Raw genomic sequence first — 22,722 nt, forward strand, 5'->3', positions numbered from 1 at the left:
CCCCCCCCCGCCAAGCCGACCGAGCTGTAGGATTCCAGGAATGGTCGGATCGAGGGAGCGGCAGACGACAGAAACAAGTGCGGCGACATGGCCACAGTGGCATTCAAGTGGGCTCCTGTAGACGGCTGCCCAGTCCCGATTGATTCGGGGGCCCGATGGCTTGCAGATGAAGCCATCGTTGGACGGCTGCCGAGGATCAAACAAGCTGGCGGCCATCTCGGATGCGACAACGAGCATGCGAGCAGCGTAGAGGCGTCTGGCGGAGTTGCTCTCGTCTTTTATTTCATTCATCTCGATCTATATCAACAAGCTTCCTATGGAGAGGGCAACGAGCGAGTCCATGCCCGTCAAACAAAACACCAGACGCTTCCATCTACGGCAGGTATAGTCGACGGCCATCTCTTTACGGCAATTCCATGCCCTGCTTACGGTAAAATACCGAGACTCGGCACGCCAACAAGGCTCGACACGCCACCAAGACTCGGCAAGCCACCAAGACCCGGCACCGGCAAGCCACCAAGACTTGGCAAGCCGACAAGTCCTGCCAAGCTTCCAAGAGCCGGCAAGCCGAAAATCTCCTTGTTCAGACAAAGCACGATCCCCGGGCCCGAAGTCGGGTTGGTGAAGCAGTTCAGCACGCCCCCGCTGTTAAACGGCCCCAAGGCAGCGATGCACTGCGGCAGTTGCGTCGTCAGTTGACCAACGTTGAGGCTGATGAGGCTCAGGCACGCGTCTGGAAGAGTCGGCATGCACACGCCCTTGAGCACATCGAGGAGACAGTCCGTGATGCTGCTGCCCATGGTGGTCGACAGGATGGAAGAAAGGCTGAGGCACTTGCTGGCAATATCAGCAGCCCCTGAACCAATGCTTGCGACGCAGCCTTGCAATTTCGAGGGCAAGTCGAATCCGTTGAAGTTGCTGAGCAGATTGCAATCTGGAGGCAAGGCTGATACGCATGCCGGCGCAGCAGGTTCGCAATCCGACAAGCCAAAGCCAAGGGTACCGCTCAAGCAGGCGAGGATTTCGTCCCCGTTGACGAGACCGCCCTGCAGGCAGTTGAGTGTGTTCCCGGCCACGAATGGTCCTAGCTGAAAGGAGCAATCTGCTACATTGGTGGCCAAATTCGCAACATCGCTTAAGCCCGCAAGGTTCGCACAAGCATCGGGCAGCTGAGGAAGACAGACGCTTCCCATTGCATCTTCCAAGCAGCTGACAACCTTGTTCCACGGAGAGAGAGAAACTAAGCCCAATGGGTCCACGACGAAACAGTGAGCAAAGTCTTTGGAAAAGGCACCGAGTGCCGAGGTACATCCCACGGCATCCGAAACAATGTCGAGTTTGATGCCGCTCAAGCTGGTCAAGTCTTTACAGGCTTGAGGAAGTCCTGGAGCGCAGACCTTGGTAGGCGCTGCTGGTGTACAGGTGGAAGAAGAGGTCTGAGTGCTGGTGGTCAAGGTGGTGGATGGCGTTGAGGTAGTTGTCGACGCTGATGAAGGGGTGGCCGGTGATGGCGAAGACGAACCTGTTGCGGTATCGCTGGCGGCTTCTGTCTGCGATGTTTCCGCTTGGGATGTTGAGGCCTGCGAGGGTGGCGTCTGCGAGGTTTCCGTCTGGGATGTCGAGGCCTGCGAGGCTGGCGTCTGCGATGATGACGCAGACGAACCTGTTGCGGTATCGCCGGCGGCTTCTGTTTGCGATGGTTCCGTCTGGGATGTTGTTGCCTGCGAGGCTGGCGTCTGCGATGATGACGCAGACGAACCTGTTGCGGTATCGCCGGCGGCTTCTGTCTGCGATGATTCCGTCTGGGATGTTGTTGCCTGCGAGGCTGGCGTCTGCGAGGTTTCCGTTGGTCTTGTCTCTGTCTGGGACGTTACTGCATCAGAGCTTGTTGGCTCGGGACCTTGTACTGTCGAGCTCTGCCCTACTACGGGGGGGGCAGATCCAGAGTCCGTGGGCTCAGAACTTGAGGCACCAAGAGAACTGGTTGCAGAAGGGAGTTCCGAAGCAGAGGTGGATGTATTGGGGTGGCCAGAAGAATTTCCTTCCGGTTTGGATGGCACTGAGCTGGCATAAGCATCCGAGGGGGTGCTCGGTCCGTCAGTATTGGAGCCGTCAGTATCAGTAGGCCTGTCACCAGAGCCGCTTGTTGCAGAACCAGCCGGCTTGCTAAAGCCATTGTCGATGCCATCGACAAGAGAGCTTTGTCCAGGAGCGCCACCGGATCCTGCCCCGACAGACCCTGTATTAGATGGAAGGGGCTTCCCCGTCTCCGTGGGCATCGCGGTTGGGCCCTTCTCTGGCCTGATGTGCCGAGTTAGTCAACAACGTGTGCGGTGGCCTCGATCCGATGTGAATGACTACATACCTCGTCACGGCAGGGCTGTCGGTATTGGTGATTGTGATGACCGTGGAGATGTCGGTGGGCGCGTTTGAACAACGGATGGTATTGGCATGGTCAATGACAATGTCCATATCATACGGACAGTGTGTCGAGACGAGAACCGGAGTGACAGTCCGGATCTGACTATGTTGTGTCACCAAGGTGCGCACGCCACCGGGACAAGAGTCCGGCTGAGGCACAGGGCCGGCAAGGGCAGTGCCCAAATGCCAGGCAAGGACCGATGCTGCCCAGAGATGAGGGTATACCACTGTCATGGCAAAGGTGTTTTGGTTGTCAAGAGGCTAATCGACGGCGATTCCACGAACTCTGGCAGCGTGATCAAACGAAGGACACTCAACAAACTCCGTTGGAACTGTCGAGAGAATCTCTGGCTTGGTAGTTCCCTTCATCTTCGGGGATAGATGCTTTATGTACGTGGCGTGCTGATTTACAAAACATTTCGACAAACCCAAGTTTCCCTGCATCACTCAGACGCCCTCAGATCCCAAGACTCCATGATGCGGAGTAAATACCAGACAATCTCGCGCTATCCGACGCATTCTTTTCAAAGCCACAAGCCAATTTCGAACGGAATCGGAGAAGTCAAGCTTCAATGTCTGGTTTGCTCCAGACTAACGCTCATCATGAGCACGCCAAGAGTCTACGATTCTCCGCCTCCTCCATCCGCCCCCCTTCCCGATGCGTCCTCGTCGACCGCAACAATGCACGAATCTTACTACTTGTACAGCATTGCCGCCGTTCATAAGCCGTTACCTTCCGGGAATGCTCCCAGGACCAGGCTACCGAGCGAGGACAAAGCTCAGGACCGATCTGTCACTACGGAGCCCGCGAGTCATAAGTTCAATAACATTGACGAAAGCTCCGTGGGCCCAAGCTACAGGGGTATCAAGGTTTTTACATGGGAATTGCGGTTTTAATTCAGAGCCGAGACGTTTTATTGGTTCCCATTCTGCCTCTACTTGGACCATTCCTACATGGCCGGCTAAAAATGGAAACAGCATTCTGCCAGCGCAGCGCGTTCTTCTCTGTTTTTGACGTGAACGACACTTTGTCTTCCTGCGAGCAGGCAACGAACTCAGAAGACGAGCTGCGCGCAACGGTCCAGGCCAAGCCTTGGCATCGCGGCTACTGTCCAAGAATCATACGACAACATGGCACGGATGCGAACTCTGTTCTCGTTCATGCCCATTCCGGCAACCCAAATGTCGTCAGCGTCGAAAAGGCCGTGTCGAACGAATCACCTCCTCTGCTCTCGGAAAAGATCAATATTATAAAGCAAACTAAATGTCCGTGGTCATGGACAAGAGCAAAGCGCGTTCAACTTCAAGGCTGACGCTCGCCAACCTCTTTCATTGTTCTTCATCTCTTCCATCTTTTCCCCACGGCTGACTTGGTCGACTTCTTCACCTTGTGACTGACTTCTTTTTCCCTACCACCATGCGTTGCGGAACCGGTATTGTGGCAGCCCTGCCTCTCTTTTTGAGCGCTGCCGTCTTGGCCGATTCACCAGATGAAGACTGCTCTTCCACAATCACCAAGTCTCTTCCAGAGATTACATCAACAGTGACGGCTGCCACAGGTACTTGGCCCCTACTTAGCACCGCCAAACCGACTACTGAGAGCCCAGGGGGCGCTGGACATTACGGCAATGGCGATAAAGGCCAGGCCGGAGCGCCCATTTCTTCAGAATCTGGCGGCGGCCATGGCAGCCAAGGTGAGAATGGGGATCTCGGAGGTGACGAATGTGAAGGCGGCCAGGAAATCTCCATGGGCGGTTCGGGTTCGAACTTGGCGCCCAGCAATGAAGTTGGCATCGGCAGCGGCTCTGCATCTGCCTCCAGCGGCGGAGGTGCCAACTCGAGTTCTGGTAGCGATGCCGGTACTGGCACTGCCCCTGGAACGAATGAGAACTCTTTGCCCTCCCATGGCTCTGGAAGTGGCGACGTCTCTGGGCCTGGCAATAACCCTGAATCCGGCGCTGGCAATGTATCTACTGGCGACTTGGGTTCTGGCCCAGGACATAGTCATGGAGCCAGCAGCGGCACCGGCTCTGAGTCTACTAATGGCCCTGGAAGTGAATCTGCCAGTGGCCCCGGTTCGAACTCAGCTCCCGGTAATGGGGTTGACATTGAGATCGGCTCCGGCAACAGCTCAAAGCCCGGCTCCGGCTCCGGATCCTCCGCTGGCGAGGAATCCGGCGATGCTTCGGGTTCAAACCTGGGCACGGGAAATCGTGTTGACAGCGACAAGGGTCACGAAGCCGGAAACGGCTTTCAGCCCGGCGTAGGTTCTGGTTCTGAGGACCGTGGTGGCATTAACGGCTCTGGCAATGAATACGGCAATGGAGCCAGCACGGACAACAGCACGGCTCCGGGGTCTGACGACTCTGTTACTGTGGCCGACAACGGCAAAGAAGCTGCCAATGGCATTGGATCTGGGCAAGTTATGGGAACTGCCTCGGAAAATATCCATGGAAGCGGCTCCGGAGACAAGGGACTCTCAAGCGGTCTAGGTCACGGGAGCAATGAAGCTGCAAGTGAACATGGAAGCGGGAAGGAAGGGGAAAACGGTGGAGGACACATTCATACTGATGGAAGCAACAGCAGCGAGCCTGGAAGCGGGAGGGAAGGGGAAAACAGTGGAGGACACATTTATACTGATGGAAGCAACAGCAGCGAACATGGAAGCGGGAGGGAAGGGGAAAACAGTGGAGGACACATTCATACTGATGGAAGCAACAGCAGCGAGCCTGGAACTGGCCATGGTCAGTCCGGAGGTGATTCTTCTGGCTCATTCACGGGTCCGGGCTCCCCTTCTGGTGGTTCTTCAGGCTCTTCTGGCTCAGGCTCTTCTGTTTCTTCTTCTGGCTCTGGCTCTGGCTCTGGCTCTGGCTCTGGCTCCGGCTCTGGCTCTTCTTCTGGCACTTCTGGCTCTTCTTCTGGCACTTCCGGCTCTTCTTCTGGCACTTTCGGTCCTTCTTCCGGCTCTTCCGGCTCTTCCTCTGGCTCCGGCTCCGGTTCAACAGATGGGGACTCGACTTCAAACCCTCCCGTCGTCACGGCTGGAGCACCATCGAGCAGCTCAACAGCGACTGCTGCATCACTTCTGGTGGCCTTGACAGGTTTCTTCTTCATGTTCTAAGCACCCAGATTAGTCGAACAGGCCGGCTGTTCCCTCAGTAAAGAGTAGTACAGCATACTGTAATAATACATTTCCTTGAGAGACTTTGCGTGGTTTGCCATGAATTCTTCTAGAATGAGTTGTCTCTTCATTCGTCGTTCCTCAAGGGTCTCCGTGTATGAGGTGACAAACTAGGGTTAACAACGGCGCAGTCTCTGGGTAACTCATCCAATTCCGGAACCGTACCAAGGGCTTACCGAGTACTCCGGTAAGCACCACGGGTCGATTCAGTCGTGGTCAGGCTTCGAGCTTCGTGCTTCGTGCCTGAGCCTCTTGCTTTGCTGTGCCGGGCCATGGTTGCGGTTGTGGTTTGGATCGGGCAATCGGCCCCTTGGCCGCTTCCATGGGCGCAACTACGACGCGTCGGGCGGCCCTAGGAATTCATTGACTTCGTTTCCAAAACAGAGTCACGGAACGCGGGAGCAAACAGCAAACTGTGGAGGGCTCTGGGCTCTGGGCTCGTCATCTCTGCGACCAAACGGCGGTCTGGAACAGCTTGCACGTAAAGATGCATACTAGTGGTATGAACTGGCGGAGTACGGACGAGGCGCCAAACCCTCAAGCGCTGTTATCTATTATCCCTGTTCACTCGAGTTTCCTTGTTACTGCTGACTCTTGATGTTTCTCCTGGCTGTTTTGGCCTGCGTCGAGAGAGAGAGGGAGAGACGGAGACGGAGACAACCGAAGCATCGTCGACACACCATACAGGCAGCGGCCCAAGTTGTACGGATCAAGATTTCCTGTCAGGGAGGAGTCTCGGTTCTTCTCTAAATATTGCCCTGGCAAGTGTCGATCCGGTCGCGTGTTCTCGGATTGCCTAACCACCAAGTGCAAGCACTAATAATTGGCACACGCACAAAGATGGTCCCAGATCTGCAACGCTGGCGACCAAAATGAGAGTTTGCGGGGTTTGTCGTCCGTCTAGTACAATGAACCATGCTCGAGTACTTCCGCGCTCCCGGGGACTCCGAAAGGTGAAGGCTTGCTGGCCGAGAGTTCGTCCTGGACATGTTATCTCTGTTGGCCTACTCCGTCGAGGTGGCTTCAGCCACTTTTGTGACGGATTATACAATGTACTGACTGACTTGTCTGGCCCCGAGAGTAACTTCCTCCCTCGTCTTGCTCCAACTTGCGATGCCAAGATGGCCCGACTGCCGGCCATCCATTGATGTTGTTCAACGTCCTGCCCGGCTCGTTACTCCGACTCGCGCCATTTACCATCCATTTACCGTCCTATCGTTGCTGCTTTTCCATTACGTCAGACACGTGGTCCTACTCACCAACACTGGTTGCTGGTTAGATGCAGAAAAGCAGGCCGTGGTTCCCCGCACAGCTTCGTACGCTTCGCCCTCTCCACCCACCCCTGGTTGCTGGGAACTTGAGTCAAGTGACTCGAGTCAACTTCACATCCTGGGTGCAGACTTGCCTAATAGGGTAACCAGTTACGGAGTAGTCCGTACGCCGAGGATCGACTGGGGACCGGCCCTGGTTAAAGGCTGATTGCAGCAGATGAGTTGTCATATTGAGCCGGCATTGTGGTAGCACGAACAGTGCAATGGGACGATGCATAAAAGCAAATAGTCTCCTCGACCGTTGCGTCTTCATGACCTCTCGACAATGTCGGCCAACGCCCACCCCACCCCTTGAAACACGTCATCGGCGAATCATCTAGACCCTAACCCTAAGATGTTTCTACACCACGTCAAGGTCATCCTGCGACTGCTTCTAACAACCGCTGCTGTATCCCCGGTCGTCAACAGCCAGACGCAATCGCAATGCTGCAGCCATGATGGCCCCAAGCTCGGAGCCGTCGCGTCGGAAAACAGCATATGTAGTAGGATTGGTACGCGCTTGCTGGAAGACGGCGGCAATGCAGTCGACGCTCTCGTCGGCACAGTGTTTTGTGTAGGCGTGACGAGCGTGTACCACAGCGGAATCGGTGGCGGCGGCTTTTTGCTCCTGAGATTGCCAAACAGGACCTATGAGTTTGTCGACTTCCGTGAAACTGCCCCGGCCGCGGCGTCTGAGAACATGTTCAAGGGAAACGTAAACGCAAGCATTTTCGGTGGTCTGGCCAGGTAGGTTTGTTCTTCGGCGCACCCCTTTGCTGCGGCCACACAGGAGAGGTTGTTCGTCTGACCTTGTCCTCAGCGGCGTTCCTGGCGAGTTGAGAGGCACGGAATATATTCACAAGAGATACGGCGCTCTGAAATGGGTTGATGTTTTGGCACCTTCCATCAAGCTTGCGCGTTTCGGGTTCCCCGTGAGCCAAGATTTGGTCCGGTACATGGACTCGACGTCTCCAAATGCATTTCTCACAGAGGACCCGTCTTGGGCCATGGACTTTGCCCCTCGAGGATGTCGAGTACGCCTCGGGGAAACCATGACGCGGAAGCGGTACGCAGACACGCTCGAGACCATTGCAAACGAAGGCGCCGATGCTTTCTACACTGGTTCCATCGCAAAGGCGACAATCCGGGCCTTGAGGGCAGCCAACGGAACCATGACCTTGGAGGACCTCAGAAATTACACCGTCGCCCTTCGAGAACCAGTTCATCTAACGTACCGAGGATACAGACTCACCAGCACGAATGCTCCCTCGAGCGGCGTTGTGGCTCTTAGTGCCTTGAACATATTGAGTGGCTACAATGATTTCCCGGACCCAAGTCGATCGAATCTGTCGACGCATCTCATGGATGAGGCGACCAAGTTCGCATACGGACAGCGTACCAAGCTTGGTGATCCATCTTTCGTCCCCGGCCTGGAAAAGTACACCGAGAACATGATTTCCTCCAAGACGGGTGACGAAGTTCGCTCCAAGATAGTCGACCAGAAGACATTCCACGTGTCCTACTACGACCCCGAAGGCCTCGAGTCTCTGGAGACCCCAGGAACATCCCACATTGTGGCTGCAGACGCCAGGGGCATGTCCGTGTCAATGACCACAACAGTCAACCTGCTCTTCGGATCGAATCTCATGGTCCCCGAAACCGGCGTCGTCATGAACAACGAAATGAACGACTTTAGCATTCCCGGGGAGAGCAACGCCTTCGGATACGTCCCGAGCCCTGCAAACTTTGTCCGACCCGGAAAGCGGCCGCTATCATCCATTTCCCCCATCATTTGTGAGACTGCAGACGGCAGGCTGTTCTTCTCCATCGGGGCGGCGGGAGGAAGTCGCATCATCACTGCGAATATTCAGAACGCAATCCACCTGATGGATGGCAACATGACGATATCAGATGCCTTGAGGGAGCCAAGACTCCACGATCAGCTTGTCCCAAGCCGGGTGAGTTTTGAATACACGTACAACAACGGAACAGTAGAACACATGAAGTCTCTAGGCTACAACGTCACCTGGGTAGCGCCTGGACAGAGTGCTGCACAAGGATTGCGGCTGTTGCCCAACGGAACATTTGAGGCGTGTGGAGAGCCGAGACAGAAGAACTCGGGAGGCTTTGCGGTGTAGAACTGTACATGGTCTTTCGACATAGCCGTCATTCGTATAGGACGTGGCCAATTCGAACACTGTGCAGTGCATGCTAGTATTCACACCCGACCTAGCCGGCATCAAAAGCTGCCTTCTTGTCGGGCCAGGACGTGGTGTGAGAGTGCTGGCTGAGTAGCCGGCGTGGACACTGATTTGGGCAAGCTGCAGACGAGACCGTGTATACAACATATATGTGCTGCCCAAACATTCGGTCCCCGCAGAGGTCGTAAGATGTCGTGGCCAAAAAGGCTCTTCAACAACAAGGAACAACGCTGTCAGGTCAACTGAGAGGAGGCACACATCGACTTGTCGGTTGAGGATTGCAATGTAGTGTCCTAATGCGGAGGAAGCCTACCCGTCGTGACAGGTGGTTTTCTCGACAACTAGTTGACGTGAAGGGCTTTCAATCCTCGGACTCGATGGCTTAATATTTCACCAATGTAAATGTTGTCAAAGTTCCGCAGCATGAGGCGGCAGGGACCTCCCCCAGGAACCGAAACCTTGAGAAACCGAAGAGGCGAGTCATCAGCAACACGATTGGAACGAGTTGTCGCTGCAGGCCCAGCGTGAGGCGTGACCCTTGAAAGTGTGTCCCTGGCCTTGCCACCGACATCGCAACACAGTCATCGCCGGTTGACGCGTAGTGTTGGTTGTCCCGTGGACACGAACCTGACGACGGTTAGTTCCTCAACGGGTCAACCAATCAAGTTATGCCCAACAGAACGCGAGTTTCTCCGCTAGCTCTCAACTTGCCCACGTATAGCAGAAAAAATGAGGAAACCTGGGAGACCAACGCCATCCGGCTGACGTCCGGCCGTCCCAAATGAAAGCTCGGACGCTCACCGCGCCACGGCTCGGCCGATTCCACTCCGGCGTCCATGGCATTTCTCCGTCCGCGGGGAGTTGCTCAGAAACTCAACGACGGCCGTGCTTATAACACCTGGGAAGAAGCAACCCGCAGTTCACCAGCAGAAGAGACTGCGATCTGAAATGACACGAGTACCTCTTCAAGCACGGCCGTCCAGGAGTACAGGAGAAACTCGGGAACAAACACAGCCCTCGCAACCGGAAAACATCCCAGTTGAAGCCGGAGATGGGCCATACACCAGCATCCGAGTCCGCCGGTCCATTCGAACCATGAACGCGGCGTACGACTGGACCGGCCCCGACGACCCGGACAACCCACGCAATTTCCCACTGTTCGTCCGCCTCCTCAGTGCCTTTTCTGTCACGGGCCTCGCAACCGTTGCCACCGTCGCCGGAGCCATGTATGCACCGGCCCAGGGCGACGTGGCATCCAAACTCAACTGCAGCCAGGAAACGGCCGTTCTCCCGCTGTCCATGTACAATCTCGGTCTGGCGTTCGGCCCCTTGGTCGGCGCTCCGTTGTCTGAGACATATGGCCGGAAGGCAGTGTTTCTTGTGACCGGCCCCATCTTTGCTGCCTTCATGTTCGGATCAGGATTCAGCGCGACGTTGACTGGTCTGATAGCTTGCCGCTTCTTTGCGGGCATGTCCTCGTCTTCGCTCATTAACAATGCACCGGCCACGATTCTAGACTCTGCATCCGGAAAACTACGTGGTGTAAGTCTGAGCATATACTACACCATGCCGTCCTTTGGAGCCGCTTTAGGTCCGTTATTGGGCGGGTTCATCGTCCAAGCTGGCGAGTGGCAATGGACTCAATGGACGGCCGTCTTCATGGCCGTTGGCTTTTACATCCCCATGTGTTTTGCGCCAGAGACGTACAAGAAGGTTATTTTGAGAAGACGTGCCATCCGCCTCGGACTGGACACTTCTTCGCAAAGGACGTCGCCTGGTCGAGCGTTTCGATACTTTGCTACGGTGCTGATTCAGCGGCCGCTGCACATGCTGTTCACGGAGCCCATTGTTACGCTGATTAGTTTGTACAACGGCTTCCTGTACGGATTGTTGTACACATTCGTCATTGCTGTGCCTTGGATCTTCCGGGAAGGGTACGGATTCAGCAAAACGGGTGAATCGCTATCGTACTTGGGTTTGATGATTGGTGCGCTGGCTGCGTCGGGGCCTCTGGTTTTCATTGACGCGAAGTACTACCAGAAGCGCTTGAATCATTGGCGGCAAAGTCATCCTCCCAACGACGATGGCGTGGAGGAACCCCTGCCCTCGGAGCACCGGCTCATTGGCGCAATGATTGGAAGCCTCCTTCTACCGGCGGGCTTGTTCATATCGGCGTGGACGGCTCAGTACGAGGTTCATTGGACAGTGCCCATCATCTTCCAAGGCTGTGTGATGCTGAGCTCCCTGCTGATTTATGCCAGCGCCACCATGTTTATGCTCGATGCCTACGGTCCAATGTACGCGGCGTCGGCTTCTGGTGCCATGATGATGAGTCGGTATCTGCTGAGTGCTGCGTTCCCCTTGTTTGCTTTGCAAATGTACAAGGCTCTCGGCGTGGGCTGGGCAACAAGCGTGCTGGGCTTTGTTACCGTGGCCATGGCTCCGATTCCATGGGGTTTCTGGGTGCTTGGAGAGCGAATCAGAAGACGCAGCAAATATGAGACGAGCATGTAGAATGTATTTTGCTGTCCGTAATTCGTATTCCAGAAGACGTCGTGCAGCTAAACGATATCGGCGGTGAATAGAGACTCTGGTTAGCTGCTTGGGGCGTACTCCGGATCGTGGTCTGTTTGAGCTCGACTGAAGACACGGCTGGGTCGTCTCAATCCGTACCGCGCTTGCCATTGGTCGGCTCTCCACACTCGGCGCCCATGCTGCAAAGAAAGCACCGCAGGGGCCCCGAAGGCCCTGAAGGTCCCCCGAAGTCTTGACTGATGCTGGACTAGACCAGACCCCAGCGCTTCCACCAGCTGTGCAAGCACCAGACCGGTTGACGCCACGCCGCGCGAGGAGGGAAAAAATTATGCACGGAGTACTTGACCCATCGCGATCACTTCTTCCATCCTCCTCCATTTCCTCCCCCCCGTTCTTCTATTTTGGCTACTGCTACCTTGGGAATTCTTTCTTCACTTTCTTAATTCATCATCCCCCGTCTTGGGTCTAATTGGGTCCGGATATCCTCTCCTCCTCCCCTCCTCCCCGGATCGTCCGACATTGCGACGCATCCACGTCGTTGATACCTTCATCATGCCGCCGCTGATCGACAACTCCCAGATCCAGCAGGCCGAGCTGCTGCGACCGCTGTCATTTTACTTGCACGCCTACGTCTGGCCCTTTGCCATCATCTGGCCCATCTTCTTACGATACTACCTGACGCCTGATCTGTACGAGAAATACATTGGCGCGCCAGAATGGACGTTTGTTTGGTGTGGCACCATCATCACTCTGCAGTCGCTAGTCTGGCTCAGCACGCACTGGAGCGTTTCCTTGGAGGCTCGCTTCAAGGCTACCAAGGTCGATACGGTTGAAGACGCCCAACTAATCAAGGTTTTGCCCATGGCCAACGCAGGCTCTGGTGAGATTTGCAAGCTTGTCCGCGACAAGGTCTGTCCAGTCCGCCGTCTTTTCCAACTTCTTGTCAAGTCTTAGCCCCTCTTGGCAACTGTCTGACATCGATGTATCGTGATAGGTTGGTGGCAAGCTCAACATCTCGTTCCTATTTCAGAAGCGCCGCTTCCTCTACAACCCCGAAACAAAATCCTTCTCTACGCTCCGATATGACATCGACTCTGAGCCGAAGCCCACCATCGGCCACTTCCAATCCTTCCGGGGTCTCGAAAAGCAGTCCGAACTCACCCGAGTTGAACAGCATTACGGTACCAACACCTTCGACATTCCCGTTCCCACCTTTACCGAGCTCTTCAAAGAGCACGCCGTTGCTCCATTCTTCGTTTTCCAGATCTTCTGCGTCGGTCTTTGGTTGCTCGACGAATACTGGTACTATTCGCTTTTCACTCTGTTCATGCTTGTCGCTTTCGAAAGTACCGTCGTTTGGCAGCGTCAGCGCACTCTCAACGAGTTCCGTGGTATGAGCATCAAACCCTACGACATCTGGGTATTCCGTCTTGAGAAATGGACCGAGGTTCAGACAGACGCTCTTTTGCCCGGTGATCTCGTCTCCGTCGATCGAACCAAGGAAGACAGTGGTGTGGCTTGTGATATGCTTTTGGTTGAGGGAACGGCAATCGTCAACGAAGCCATGCTTTCAGGAGAAAGCACTCCTCTTCTTAAGGACTCTATCCAGCTGCGTCCGTCTGACGCTGTGCTGGACCCAGAAGGACTAGACAAGAACGCTTTCCTATGGGGAGGCACCAAGGTTCTTCAGGTTACGCACGGCAACCCCGAGCAAGAGAGGCCAAAACTATCGTCTCATATCCCAACGCCTCCTGACAACGGCGCCATGGCTATTGTCACCAAAACCGGCTTCGAGACCTCACAGGGCAGTCTTGTTCGCACCATGATTTATTCCACCGAGCGTGTTTCAGCCAATAACTTTGAGGCACTCCTGTTCATCTTGTTTCTCCTAATTTTCGCAATCGCCGCCTCTTGGTATGTTTGGGACGAAGGTGTTCGCAAGGACCGCAAACGATCCAAGCTTCTGCTTGACTGCATCTTGATTGTTACTAGCGTCGTTCCCCCGGAGTTGCCCATGGAGCTCAGTCTTGCTGTCAATACTAGTCTTGCAGCACTTTCCAAGTTGGCGATTTTCTGCACCGAGCCTTTCCGCATTCCTTGTGGTGGCCGTATCGACATTGCTTGCTTCGACAAGACCGGTACCCTTACTGGCGAAGATCTGGTTGTCGAAGGCATTGCTGGACTCGGCCTGGCGGACTCAGGTATTGTGGACAAAAAGGAAGCTGACGGAGCTCACTCCACCATGGTGCGCGTGACTGAGGCCGGTATTGAGACTCAGCTAGTTCTCGCCACCGCCCATGCTCTCGTCAAGCTCGATGAGGGCGACATTGTTGGCGATCCCATGGAGAAGGCTACCTTGACGTCTCTCGGCTGGGGTCTCGGTCGTAATGACGTTTTGGCTAGCAAGAACAAGAACAGTGGTACGCAGGGAACCGTGCAGATCAAGCGTCGCTTCCAATTTTCCTCGGCTCTCAAACGTCAGAGTTCGGTTGCCACGGTGAATGGGGTCTCCAAAACCGGCAAAAAGGTGAAGGGTACTTTTGTTGGTGTCAAGGGTGCTCCTGAGACTATCATGAAGATGCTGGTGAACGTGCCCGCCGACTACGAGGAAACCTTCAAATACTTCACTCGCAAGGGATCTCGCGTTCTAGCTTTGGCCTACAAACAGCTCACTGTCGATTCTGAGCTTGGTTCCGGCAAAATTAACGCCTTGAAGCGTGAAAAGGTGGAGGCCGACCTCGCCTTCGCTGGTTTCCTTGTTCTGCACTGCCCGTTAAAAGAAGACGCTAAGGAGGCTGTCCAGATGCTGAACGAGAGTAGCCACCGCGTCGTCATGATTACGGGAGATAACCCCTTGACTGCCGTCCATGTTGCTCGCGAGGTCGAAATCGTTGATCGAGACGTCTTAATTCTAGATGCGCCCGAGGACAATGCTGATGGGAACCAATTGGTCTGGAAGAGCGTGGATGACAAGATCAGCATTCCTGTGGATGCCACTAACCCTATTGACACTGAAATTCTCAAGACAAAGGATCTTTGCGTTACTGGCTATGCCTTGGCTCAGTTCAAGGACCAAACTGGCTGGAACTCGTTGCTCCGCCATACTTGGGTTTATGCGCGAGTGTCCCCGAAGCAAAAGGAAGACATTCTACTTGGGCTAAAGGACATGGGCTACTACACCCTCATGGCTGGCGATGGCACCAACGATGTCGGTGCTCTCAAACAGGCGCACATTGGTGTTGCCCTCCTCAACGGTACTAAGGAGGACCTGACTCGCATTGCTGAACACTCGAGAAACACCAAGATGAAGGAAGTCTACCAGAAGCAGTGTGATTTAATGAAGCGCTTCAATCAGCCAGCCCCCCCCGTCCCTCTCATGATTGCCCACCTTTATCCTCCTGGTCCCAGCAACCCCAATTACATGAAGGCGGCCGAACGGGAGGCTAAGAACAAAAGTATGACTACTGAGGAATACATCAGGGCACAGGGTCATCCCGTCGAAACTGTTGTCTCCCCCGGGGCCCAGACCCTGGCCAATGCACAAGATGCTCGACAGGCTGAAGTTCAAAAGAAAGCCGCTGGATTCGCTGACAAGCTTGCGTCTGGCATGCTTGAGGCAGAGCTGGGTGACGACGAACCACCCACCCTCAAGCTCGGAGATGCATCCGTCGCTGCTCCTTTCACTTCTAAGCTCAGGGACGTCATTGCCATTCCCAACATTATCCGGCAAGGCCGATGCACTCTCGTCGCCACTATCCAGATGTACAAGATTCTCGCCCTCAACTGTCTGATCAGCGCCTACTCCCTCTCCGTCCTGTACCTCGAAGGGATCAAGTTTGGCGATACTCAATACACAATCAGCGGAATGCTCATGTCTGTGTGCTTCCTCAGCATTTCCCGCGCCAAGGTCGTCGAAGGTCTGAGCAAGGAAAGGCCTCAGCCCAACATATTCAACATTTACATCATCGGTTCCATCCTCGGACAGTTCGCCATTCATATCGTGACTCTGATCTACATTGCCCGACTCTGCGAGAAGATTGAGCCGTAAGTCTTGTACCCCAACTTCCTGATGCACAACGTAGTGGCTCTCCCATCCTGGATTAACCAATGCACAGACGCTCCGGCCTTGTCGATCTCGAAGCAGAGTTCGAGCCATCCCTTCTCAACTCGGCCATTTACCTGCTTCAACTCATCCAGCAAGTCTCCACCTTTGCAATCAATTACCAAGGCCGTCCGTTCCGAGAATCTCTCTCCGAGAACAGAGCCATGTTCTACGGCATCCTCGGCGTATCCGGTCTCGCGTTCGTCTGTGCTCTGGAACTGATGCCAGAAATTAATGAACAAATGAAGCTCGTCAAGTTTACAGAGGAATTCAAGATGAAAATGGCCGTAGTCATGGCACTCGACTACGTCCTCTGCTTCGTCATCGAGAAGGGTCTCAAGGCCGGGTTCAGCGACTACCACGCTCGCGATATCGCCGAGCGTCGCCCCGAACAGCTCGAGCGCGAGAACGCCCGTAAGAAAATTGAGGCCGAGAAGAAGGCGGCTGACGAGGAGGCGAAAAGGATGGAAAAGGTGGCCGAGTTCGAGAGACAGGTCGCTGAGAGGCGGAGGAAGTTGGAGGAATGGAGAGCTGGGCGTCGCGCTCAGTAGCATGGATACAGCCATTGTTCAAAAACATAGTGTATACATTGATCTCACTGTCATGGGGAACTTTAGAATTTTATACTAGAGAAGTTTATGAATGAATAGACGAGGGGATGTGGACTGGGCACAGTGCGTGCCACCTATTTATCACGAGGTGGAAGCCGGGAATCTTGTAATAGTATATTCAAGACATAGATTTTGACAGTTGATGGTGCAACACTTTGTCAAACTATGCCCCAACCCATCTTGATTCATCGGATTGACAAGTATCCCCGCGGCTTCACAATAAGCTCTGACAGGCCAATTACTATGGTACATGGGCTCGATTAAGTATTCTATAGCAGTCACGAAACGTGCAAAATTATTGTCTCTCTTGTTTTTTTTGGCCAATCCTCGCGTCGGACAGACACTAAAAGCACATTGCGCTCTCATGAATAGACCCCGTTTCATCACTTTTGTACATGTATCACGCTTCCAACCCAACCCACGCGTCCAATTCTGGCATCAGATGGAAAATCGGCCAATTTCCCGTTACAGGTCGTCAAGATCTGGCAGAGATGGAAGAGCAGAGATGTGGCCCAGGGACTGTATTTTACTTTCCAGGGTTCTGGGCAACGAAAGCGACACCCTTCTCGATGTTCTTCTTGAGGTCACCCAGGCAAGCCTTGAGAAGCTTCTCCTCAGCGGCGTCGATCTCGCCGACGGGCAGGATCTTCTTGACACCGTCAGGCCCCAGCTCGACCTTGCTGGAGAAGAAGTCAACGCCCTGGTCCTTGAAGAGGGGCGAGTCGACGAAAGTGGGCTCAATGACACCCTTCTCGCCGGCGCCAGCACGGAGCAGAGAGTCGGCCATGCGGGCACCGGCCATGGCCATGGAGAGGGTGGCAGAACCCGCACCGCCCTTGGCCTCGACGACCTCGTCACCACCAAACTGGACACGCTTGACGAGCTCGGCGTTGGAGCTCAGGTCAGGGTGGTTGCTCTGGCTGAAGAGAGGCACGATGGTGACACCGGAGTGGCCGCCGATGACAGTGATGTTCTCGTCCTTGGGGTCGGTGCCCTTGATCTCAGAGACAAAGCGGCTAGCACGGACAACATCCAGAGTGGTGACGCCGAAGAGGGTCTTGGGGTTGTAGACACCACGGGCCTTGAAGACCTCGGCGCAGATGGGGACAGTCGAGTTGACGGGGTTGGCAATGACGAGGAGCTTGGCGCTGGGAGCAGACTCGGCAACGGCCTTGGCGAGATCGCGGACAATGGAGGCGTTGGTGTTGAAGAGATCGTCACGGGTCATGCCGGGCTTACGGGGGACACCGGCGGGAATGAGGACGATGTCGGAGTCTTTGACGCAGTCGGCGAGACCAGCAGCAGTGGGCTCATATCCCTTGACGTTGGACTTGGTGTTGATGTGGGAAAGGTCAGCGGCGACACCTGTCGAGCGGTCACGTTAGTTGGGTGGGTATTCAGTCATGGGTGCCGGGAAATACGGATTCGGGTTGCGAATGGAAATTGACGCATGGCGCTCGCTCGTAGTGGGCGGCGGGCTGCCTCCTTTCAGGAGCAAAGGTTTCTTCAACATACCGGGTCCGCCGCGGATATCGTACAGGGCAAGCTCGGTGACCTTGGGGTTCAGCTTGAGAAGCAAAGAAAGAGGCTGGCCGATGCCACCGGCAGCACCGAGGACGGCAACCTTGGAGAGCTATTGCCGCAGCGTATGTTAGCCGAAGGACAAGGAAGGTCACCGCAGCCGGGGGTCGTCAATTGGCGGCGAAGAGACTCACGTTGCGGGCAGAGGCAGAGAAAGCCCTGCGCTGGATTCTAGAGGCCAACATGGTGAGTTGCATTGGGTATGGACGAGAGGTGATGTAGATGCAGAATCCAGGCAATGAGGGTGAGTGCGATATCCGTTGGGAGGACGACGGGGGAGGAATAGTAGTAAGTTAGATTAAAAGATTGCAGGTGAGGAAAGGTGGCCATCGGATCCGTGTGCACTTGTGGACACTGGACAGGAACAGAACTAGGGTGTGCTCGTCCCAATCGGGTATAGCTCGGGGGTTTTCGGCTGAAAGGCACCAGTAGAAAGCACGGAGTACAGTCCAGAAGAAGTTTCTGCCAAGATGAGCGAGGACAATTGAGGTTCGGGATCCGGGAATACGTGCAGTGAAGTAATTCCCCGAGGTCAGAATGAAGCTACAGGTGACCAGATGCGAGGACGACCTGTGATTGAGCCACGGAGAGAGGCTTGGACGAACGCGGGTGTGGTATCCCAGAGATGGAGTGACTACCTACGTTGTTAGGATTCAGGAACGCTGCTCGAAGAAATCTGCAGCCTGGTGTTTCATTGCAGTTGTCGTGCCGCCATCCCAACTGCAGTCGCCCAACAGAAGCGCTCACAACCCCGGCGCAAGCTCGGGTGCGCTGGAAACCAGCACAGTGGTGGCTGAGTGATTTGAGATGGCAAGTCAACATCTTCTTTCATCGTAAAAGCATCCATACCGAAACGGCGCCGGGAATGACACCTCGTTTCATCTCAATCACGATACATAGCACAAGTGTTGGTCCGACGTCGCTAGCGGACATCTCTAGGGTAGGCAATCGCTAGTGACTCATCAGGGCGAAAGTCTGCTTGCTGCCTGCGATGAGCCAGCTCAGTACAAAGTACAAATGTCTGAGAATCCAACACCACACTCGACATTCACGCCAACGCAGCAATCATTCTCGACAACCATTGCTGCAATGTCTCTGTCGCAGCTCTCACAGCTGCTTCCTCTTCCCGAGGGAGAACTTCAGCAGGTCTTGCAATATGCTTCAATGCTCTCCAAGGCCGAGGCGGCTGCGCACTTGAACAACTTGCTCGGAGATTCACCCCTCGCGGTGGATTTTATTGCATCATTCAATTCACACAGAAAAGACCCCTCCGGAGCCCAGGAAACGTCACCCAAGGAAGCAGAGTCACTCGACGCAGTGCCCAAGACGAAGCGCTCCCAAAAGAAGAAGGAGAAGCCGGCGATTCGTGTGCCAGAAGCCAGAAGAGTTGACGGGTACGCCGCGGCCGGACCATCAAGCCAGGCGTACAAGAAGAGCAAAGACGTCGAATACATACCGCAACGTACTAGCGCACCGAGCAGCAATCATGCGTTTAGATCAGCCACACCGCCCGCTCAAGCTCGGCCCAAACAGCATGCCTCTTCAGCAGGGTACCTGATATCGGATGGGCCACCAAAGGCCAGGGCCAAGTCAAGCCCGACCTCGAGGACGTCGACCCCGAAGCCGACACCAGCAAACACGGCCAAGGTATCAGTGGCGGGTGGGACACCGATGGCCGGCCAATCTACCGCCCTTGCGGATTTGGATGCGGCCATCCGGGCCCTGGAAATCACGACAAATCCTGCGCTCGAGAGCGGGAAACGGGAGGCTTGCAACTGTGTGGCGACCCGGCACCCGCTTCAAGGCGCGGCACCAAACTGCTTGTCTTGCGGCAAAGTGATCTGTATGAAGGAAGGACTAGGACCGTGCACCTTCTGTGGCTCACCGTTGCTGAGTTCTGACGAGGTGCAGGCCATGGTTAGAGAACTCAAGGACGAGCGTGGGAGAGAGAAAATGGCAGTCAATGCATCGGCAAATAGACGAGCCGAGGTATCAAAGAAGCCGGCGCCATTCACGCAGGCGCGCAGTGACTCGGCCCCCAGTGCTGGTGGTTCACTATCCGAAGCGGCCGCCAAGGCTCGACAGCATCGCGACAGGCTGCTCGGCTTTCAAGCGCAAAATGCCAAGCGAACGACGGTTCGGGATGAAGCCGCTGATTTCGACGTCACGGGAGCAATGAATGGTACTGGAAGCATGTGGGCCAGCCCAGAAGAGCGAGCCAAAGAGTTGAAACGTCAACAGAAGCTCTTGAGAGAGATGGAATGGAACGCCCAACCTGATTATGAAAAACGTCGGCAAGTCATTAGCATTGACGTAGTCCAAGGCAGAGTAGTACGGAAGATGGCTGCAATCGAGAGACCAGCGACTCCCGATGACGACGTTGATAGCGAGCCCGACGAAGGGGTATTGGGGGAGACATCTGGAAACACGGGGGGATCACATCGTACGAACGGAGGAGCCTTTAGGAAGAATCCGTTGTTGGGCTCACTCATGAGACCTATTTTTGAGGCCAGGGGCAAGGGCCCGGATCTTGGGGCAGCCAGGAGTCGAGAAGAGCGCAAGAAGGACTGGCGAAGGGTACAAGACGATCTTGACAACAACGAGCATGTGATCCTAGATGGCGGCGCATATGGCTACAATGACGGAGGCGACGAACCAGCTTGTGGGTAGTGATTCAACGAGTAGGTAGAGTCGCATCTTACCGATAATAGACGACGAATGTAAAAGACTCTCTCGGAGCCATGAAACGCAAGTCCGAGGAGGAACTTTCACAGCGGCAAGAACATGGAACCTCGTGCTGGGACTTCACCTCCAGAAGAAGTTGAGCTCTATCGAAAACTGGCAGACAGAATGAAGAGAAGGGGGACCGTGCATCCTGACGGTGGTTTCACCTACAATTGCGGTCACACAGCCAACATACCATGCGTCACAGCATCAACCGTCTCCTTTGCGGCGTAGTTACTACCTCCTGTAGCCCAGAATGTCTCTGTGCCAGCCCGGAGCTCCTTTGCCAACGATGCAAGTGGCCCGCAATGCTTAGGACGTGTCTGGCGCCATCGTGATGGGTTTGCTGCTGAAGCGGCAACTTGAGCCACAACGACATGGCTTCCCCGGTCCAGGGACTTGAGACGTGCCCCTGGTAAGCCCCAGCATTCCTCCCTCGTCGTCGCTGTAGAATCCATCTCCCCTCGCGGAGCTGTCGTCGTGCTACATCAAGAACTTGATGTCCCTACGTGCCCAAATCCCAGCTTGCGATGATCCCCGGCAGACGTGGAATATGTCGCGAGTTTCTCGACTTCCTCGAGTCCCAAAGTCGGCGAGGCCATTCGCACGTCATTCCCCATAATGCAGGCCCGTGTTACGGTGGCATGGTCGGCGAAGTTGCACATTGCAACTGCCGTACAAGTCTGCCGCGCGTCGATGTCTGCATTGTACCGTGAGCTGCTCATCGTGCCACGTCATGTCGCCACTTTTCCGGCCAGCAGACAGACTGGCCAAGACGGATGGGATTGCCTCCTCGAATCCACGTCAATCGTAGCAACGGCCGTCTCTCTGCTAGTCGGCTACAGAGCGAGCACTCGGTCGGCTTTGGTCTTGTTCCCGAACGCATCGAGTCTGAGGGTGAGATGTTATGGCGCGAGCAGTGAATAACTAATTAAGTAGGTAACGTAACTTGTAACAATAATCATGCAATCGCTACTCCGTACAAGGGGGTGGTTCAATCCACTTTCACTTTCAACGTTTTGTGTTCCACAGCCAGGGCCATCCTTGTTTCTCCACGTGGGCTGCATCACATCGAGCCACGTGATCACGCGTTTGCTGTTGGGTTTGAGCCGGCCTGGGCGCGCCTAGCCCAGCACAGACTCATCGTGTTTCCGTGCGCGTGCGGGATACGTTGATATGCGCCCAATGCCATCAATCGACGAGGATTTGGATGTCTGTGTACGGAGTACTCTTCAAACCTGCGTAGTCAAGCGCGTGGAAGCCTGTGGACAGGAGACGGGGCGGCATGGTTCGGGGTTACAAGTACGCCGTAAAGCCCGCAATTGCACAAAGTCCTGACTCCTGATCAGGTAGAAGCGGCGAGATGGGTTGCAGCGCAGAATCCTTTGCAGCACACCAGACATGGACAACGCCGATATCACCAACAGTTCTACACTTCAAGAAATGATAGCGTCGGGTGGCATATGTGCATCCCGGAACACATGGGGGACGCACTAAACATGCTTCAATAGTTGGCTGCTGAAGTACCCTAGTGCTCAAGTCTAAGTATCTAGGTACTTGGGAGTACCATGTTATGTACTTGGTAGTACGAGCTAGTAACAATTGATTACTCGCGTGGCAGCAACGCCGCTGCATGTGGAGTTTTCGGCTTGACCTGTAGCTGTGGGCGACTAACCTTTACTTCAGCCACTAGGCTCTTTTGCATCTTTTTCTTGTCCGAGTCGCTCACTCACTCTCTTGCTCTCCTAGCACACCGTCGGCAGTGACTACTCCCTGCCCGTCAGTTGGCTGGTGTATGTGCCGTGTATATCACGTCAGTCCGGCGTTGCGGGCGACCGCCGTATCGGCAACACAGCCAAAGCGCTGTAACGAGGCAAACGGTTTGGGCGGGCGTCTGGTGTACAGCGGCGGTGGGTGGTGGGGACTTGCTGGGGCCAAGGCTGGGCACATGTGCACCCACGCGCCCAACACGTAAAACCTAAAGCAGAGCTCTGCGGGGCGCTCCAACAGGTCCAACAGGTGCCTGGGCCCTGCACCGCGTTGGCGGACAGTCAGT

The 22,722-nt window shown here is 55.0% G+C and overlaps 8 protein-coding genes across 8 annotated transcripts; 5 read left to right on the plus strand and 3 right to left on the minus strand.

Moving 5' to 3' along the window:
• Window positions 1-425: 425 nt before the first annotated feature.
• Window positions 426-1,193, minus strand: MAM_07087 (uncharacterized protein; the record flags this gene model as incomplete). The annotated part of the gene is made up of 1 exon (XM_040825885.1): window positions 426-1,193. The coding sequence occupies one exon, from the start codon at window positions 1,191-1,193 to the stop codon at window positions 426-428; it is 768 nt and encodes a 255-aa protein (XP_040676104.1).
• A 172-nt stretch (window positions 1,194-1,365) lies between these two features.
• MAM_07088 (uncharacterized protein) lies at window positions 1,366-2,655 on the minus strand (the record flags this gene model as incomplete). The annotated part of the gene is made up of 3 exons (XM_040825886.1): window positions 1,366-1,862; window positions 1,973-2,301; window positions 2,366-2,655. 3 exons carry the CDS (start codon window positions 2,653-2,655, stop codon window positions 1,366-1,368), a joined length of 1,116 nt encoding a protein of 371 aa, XP_040676105.1.
• A 1,183-nt stretch (window positions 2,656-3,838) lies between these two features.
• Window positions 3,839-5,542, plus strand: MAM_07089 (uncharacterized protein; the record flags this gene model as incomplete). Its single annotated transcript, XM_040825887.1, has 1 exon — window positions 3,839-5,542. The coding sequence occupies one exon, from the start codon at window positions 3,839-3,841 to the stop codon at window positions 5,540-5,542; it is 1,704 nt and encodes a 567-aa protein (XP_040676106.1).
• A 1,725-nt stretch (window positions 5,543-7,267) lies between these two features.
• On the plus strand, window positions 7,268-9,050 carry MAM_07090 (gamma-glutamyltranspeptidase; the record flags this gene model as incomplete). The annotated part of the gene is made up of 2 exons (XM_040825888.1): window positions 7,268-7,659; window positions 7,703-9,050. 2 exons carry the CDS (start codon window positions 7,268-7,270, stop codon window positions 9,048-9,050), a joined length of 1,740 nt encoding a protein of 579 aa, XP_040676107.1.
• Window positions 9,051-10,061: 1,011 nt separating this feature from the next.
• On the plus strand, window positions 10,062-11,627 carry MAM_07091 (Major facilitator superfamily domain, general substrate transporter; the record flags this gene model as incomplete). The annotated part of the gene is made up of 1 exon (XM_040825889.1): window positions 10,062-11,627. One exon carries the CDS (start codon window positions 10,062-10,064, stop codon window positions 11,625-11,627), a length of 1,566 nt encoding a protein of 521 aa, XP_040676108.1.
• Window positions 11,628-12,200: 573 nt separating this feature from the next.
• On the plus strand, window positions 12,201-16,301 carry MAM_07092 (cation-transporting ATPase 4; the record flags this gene model as incomplete). The annotated part of the gene is made up of 3 exons (XM_040825890.1): window positions 12,201-12,557; window positions 12,643-15,692; window positions 15,764-16,301. 3 exons carry the CDS (start codon window positions 12,201-12,203, stop codon window positions 16,299-16,301), a joined length of 3,945 nt encoding a protein of 1,314 aa, XP_040676109.1.
• Window positions 16,302-16,887: 586 nt separating this feature from the next.
• On the minus strand, window positions 16,888-18,127 carry MAM_07093 (malate dehydrogenase; the record flags this gene model as incomplete). The annotated part of the gene is made up of 3 exons (XM_040825891.1): window positions 16,888-17,726; window positions 17,877-17,994; window positions 18,077-18,127. The coding sequence occupies 3 exons, from the start codon at window positions 18,125-18,127 to the stop codon at window positions 16,888-16,890; spliced, it is 1,008 nt and encodes a 335-aa protein (XP_040676110.1).
• A 904-nt stretch (window positions 18,128-19,031) lies between these two features.
• Window positions 19,032-20,612, plus strand: MAM_07094 (C2HC5 finger protein; the record flags this gene model as incomplete). Its single annotated transcript, XM_040825892.1, has 1 exon — window positions 19,032-20,612. One exon carries the CDS (start codon window positions 19,032-19,034, stop codon window positions 20,610-20,612), a length of 1,581 nt encoding a protein of 526 aa, XP_040676111.1.
• Window positions 20,613-22,722: the final 2,110 nt, after the last annotated feature.

This window comes from Metarhizium album (assembly GCF_000804445.1).
Source record: "Metarhizium album ARSEF 1941 chromosome Unknown scaffold_27, whole genome shotgun sequence".
Lineage (NCBI taxonomy): Eukaryota > Fungi > Ascomycota > Sordariomycetes > Hypocreales > Clavicipitaceae > Metarhizium > Metarhizium album.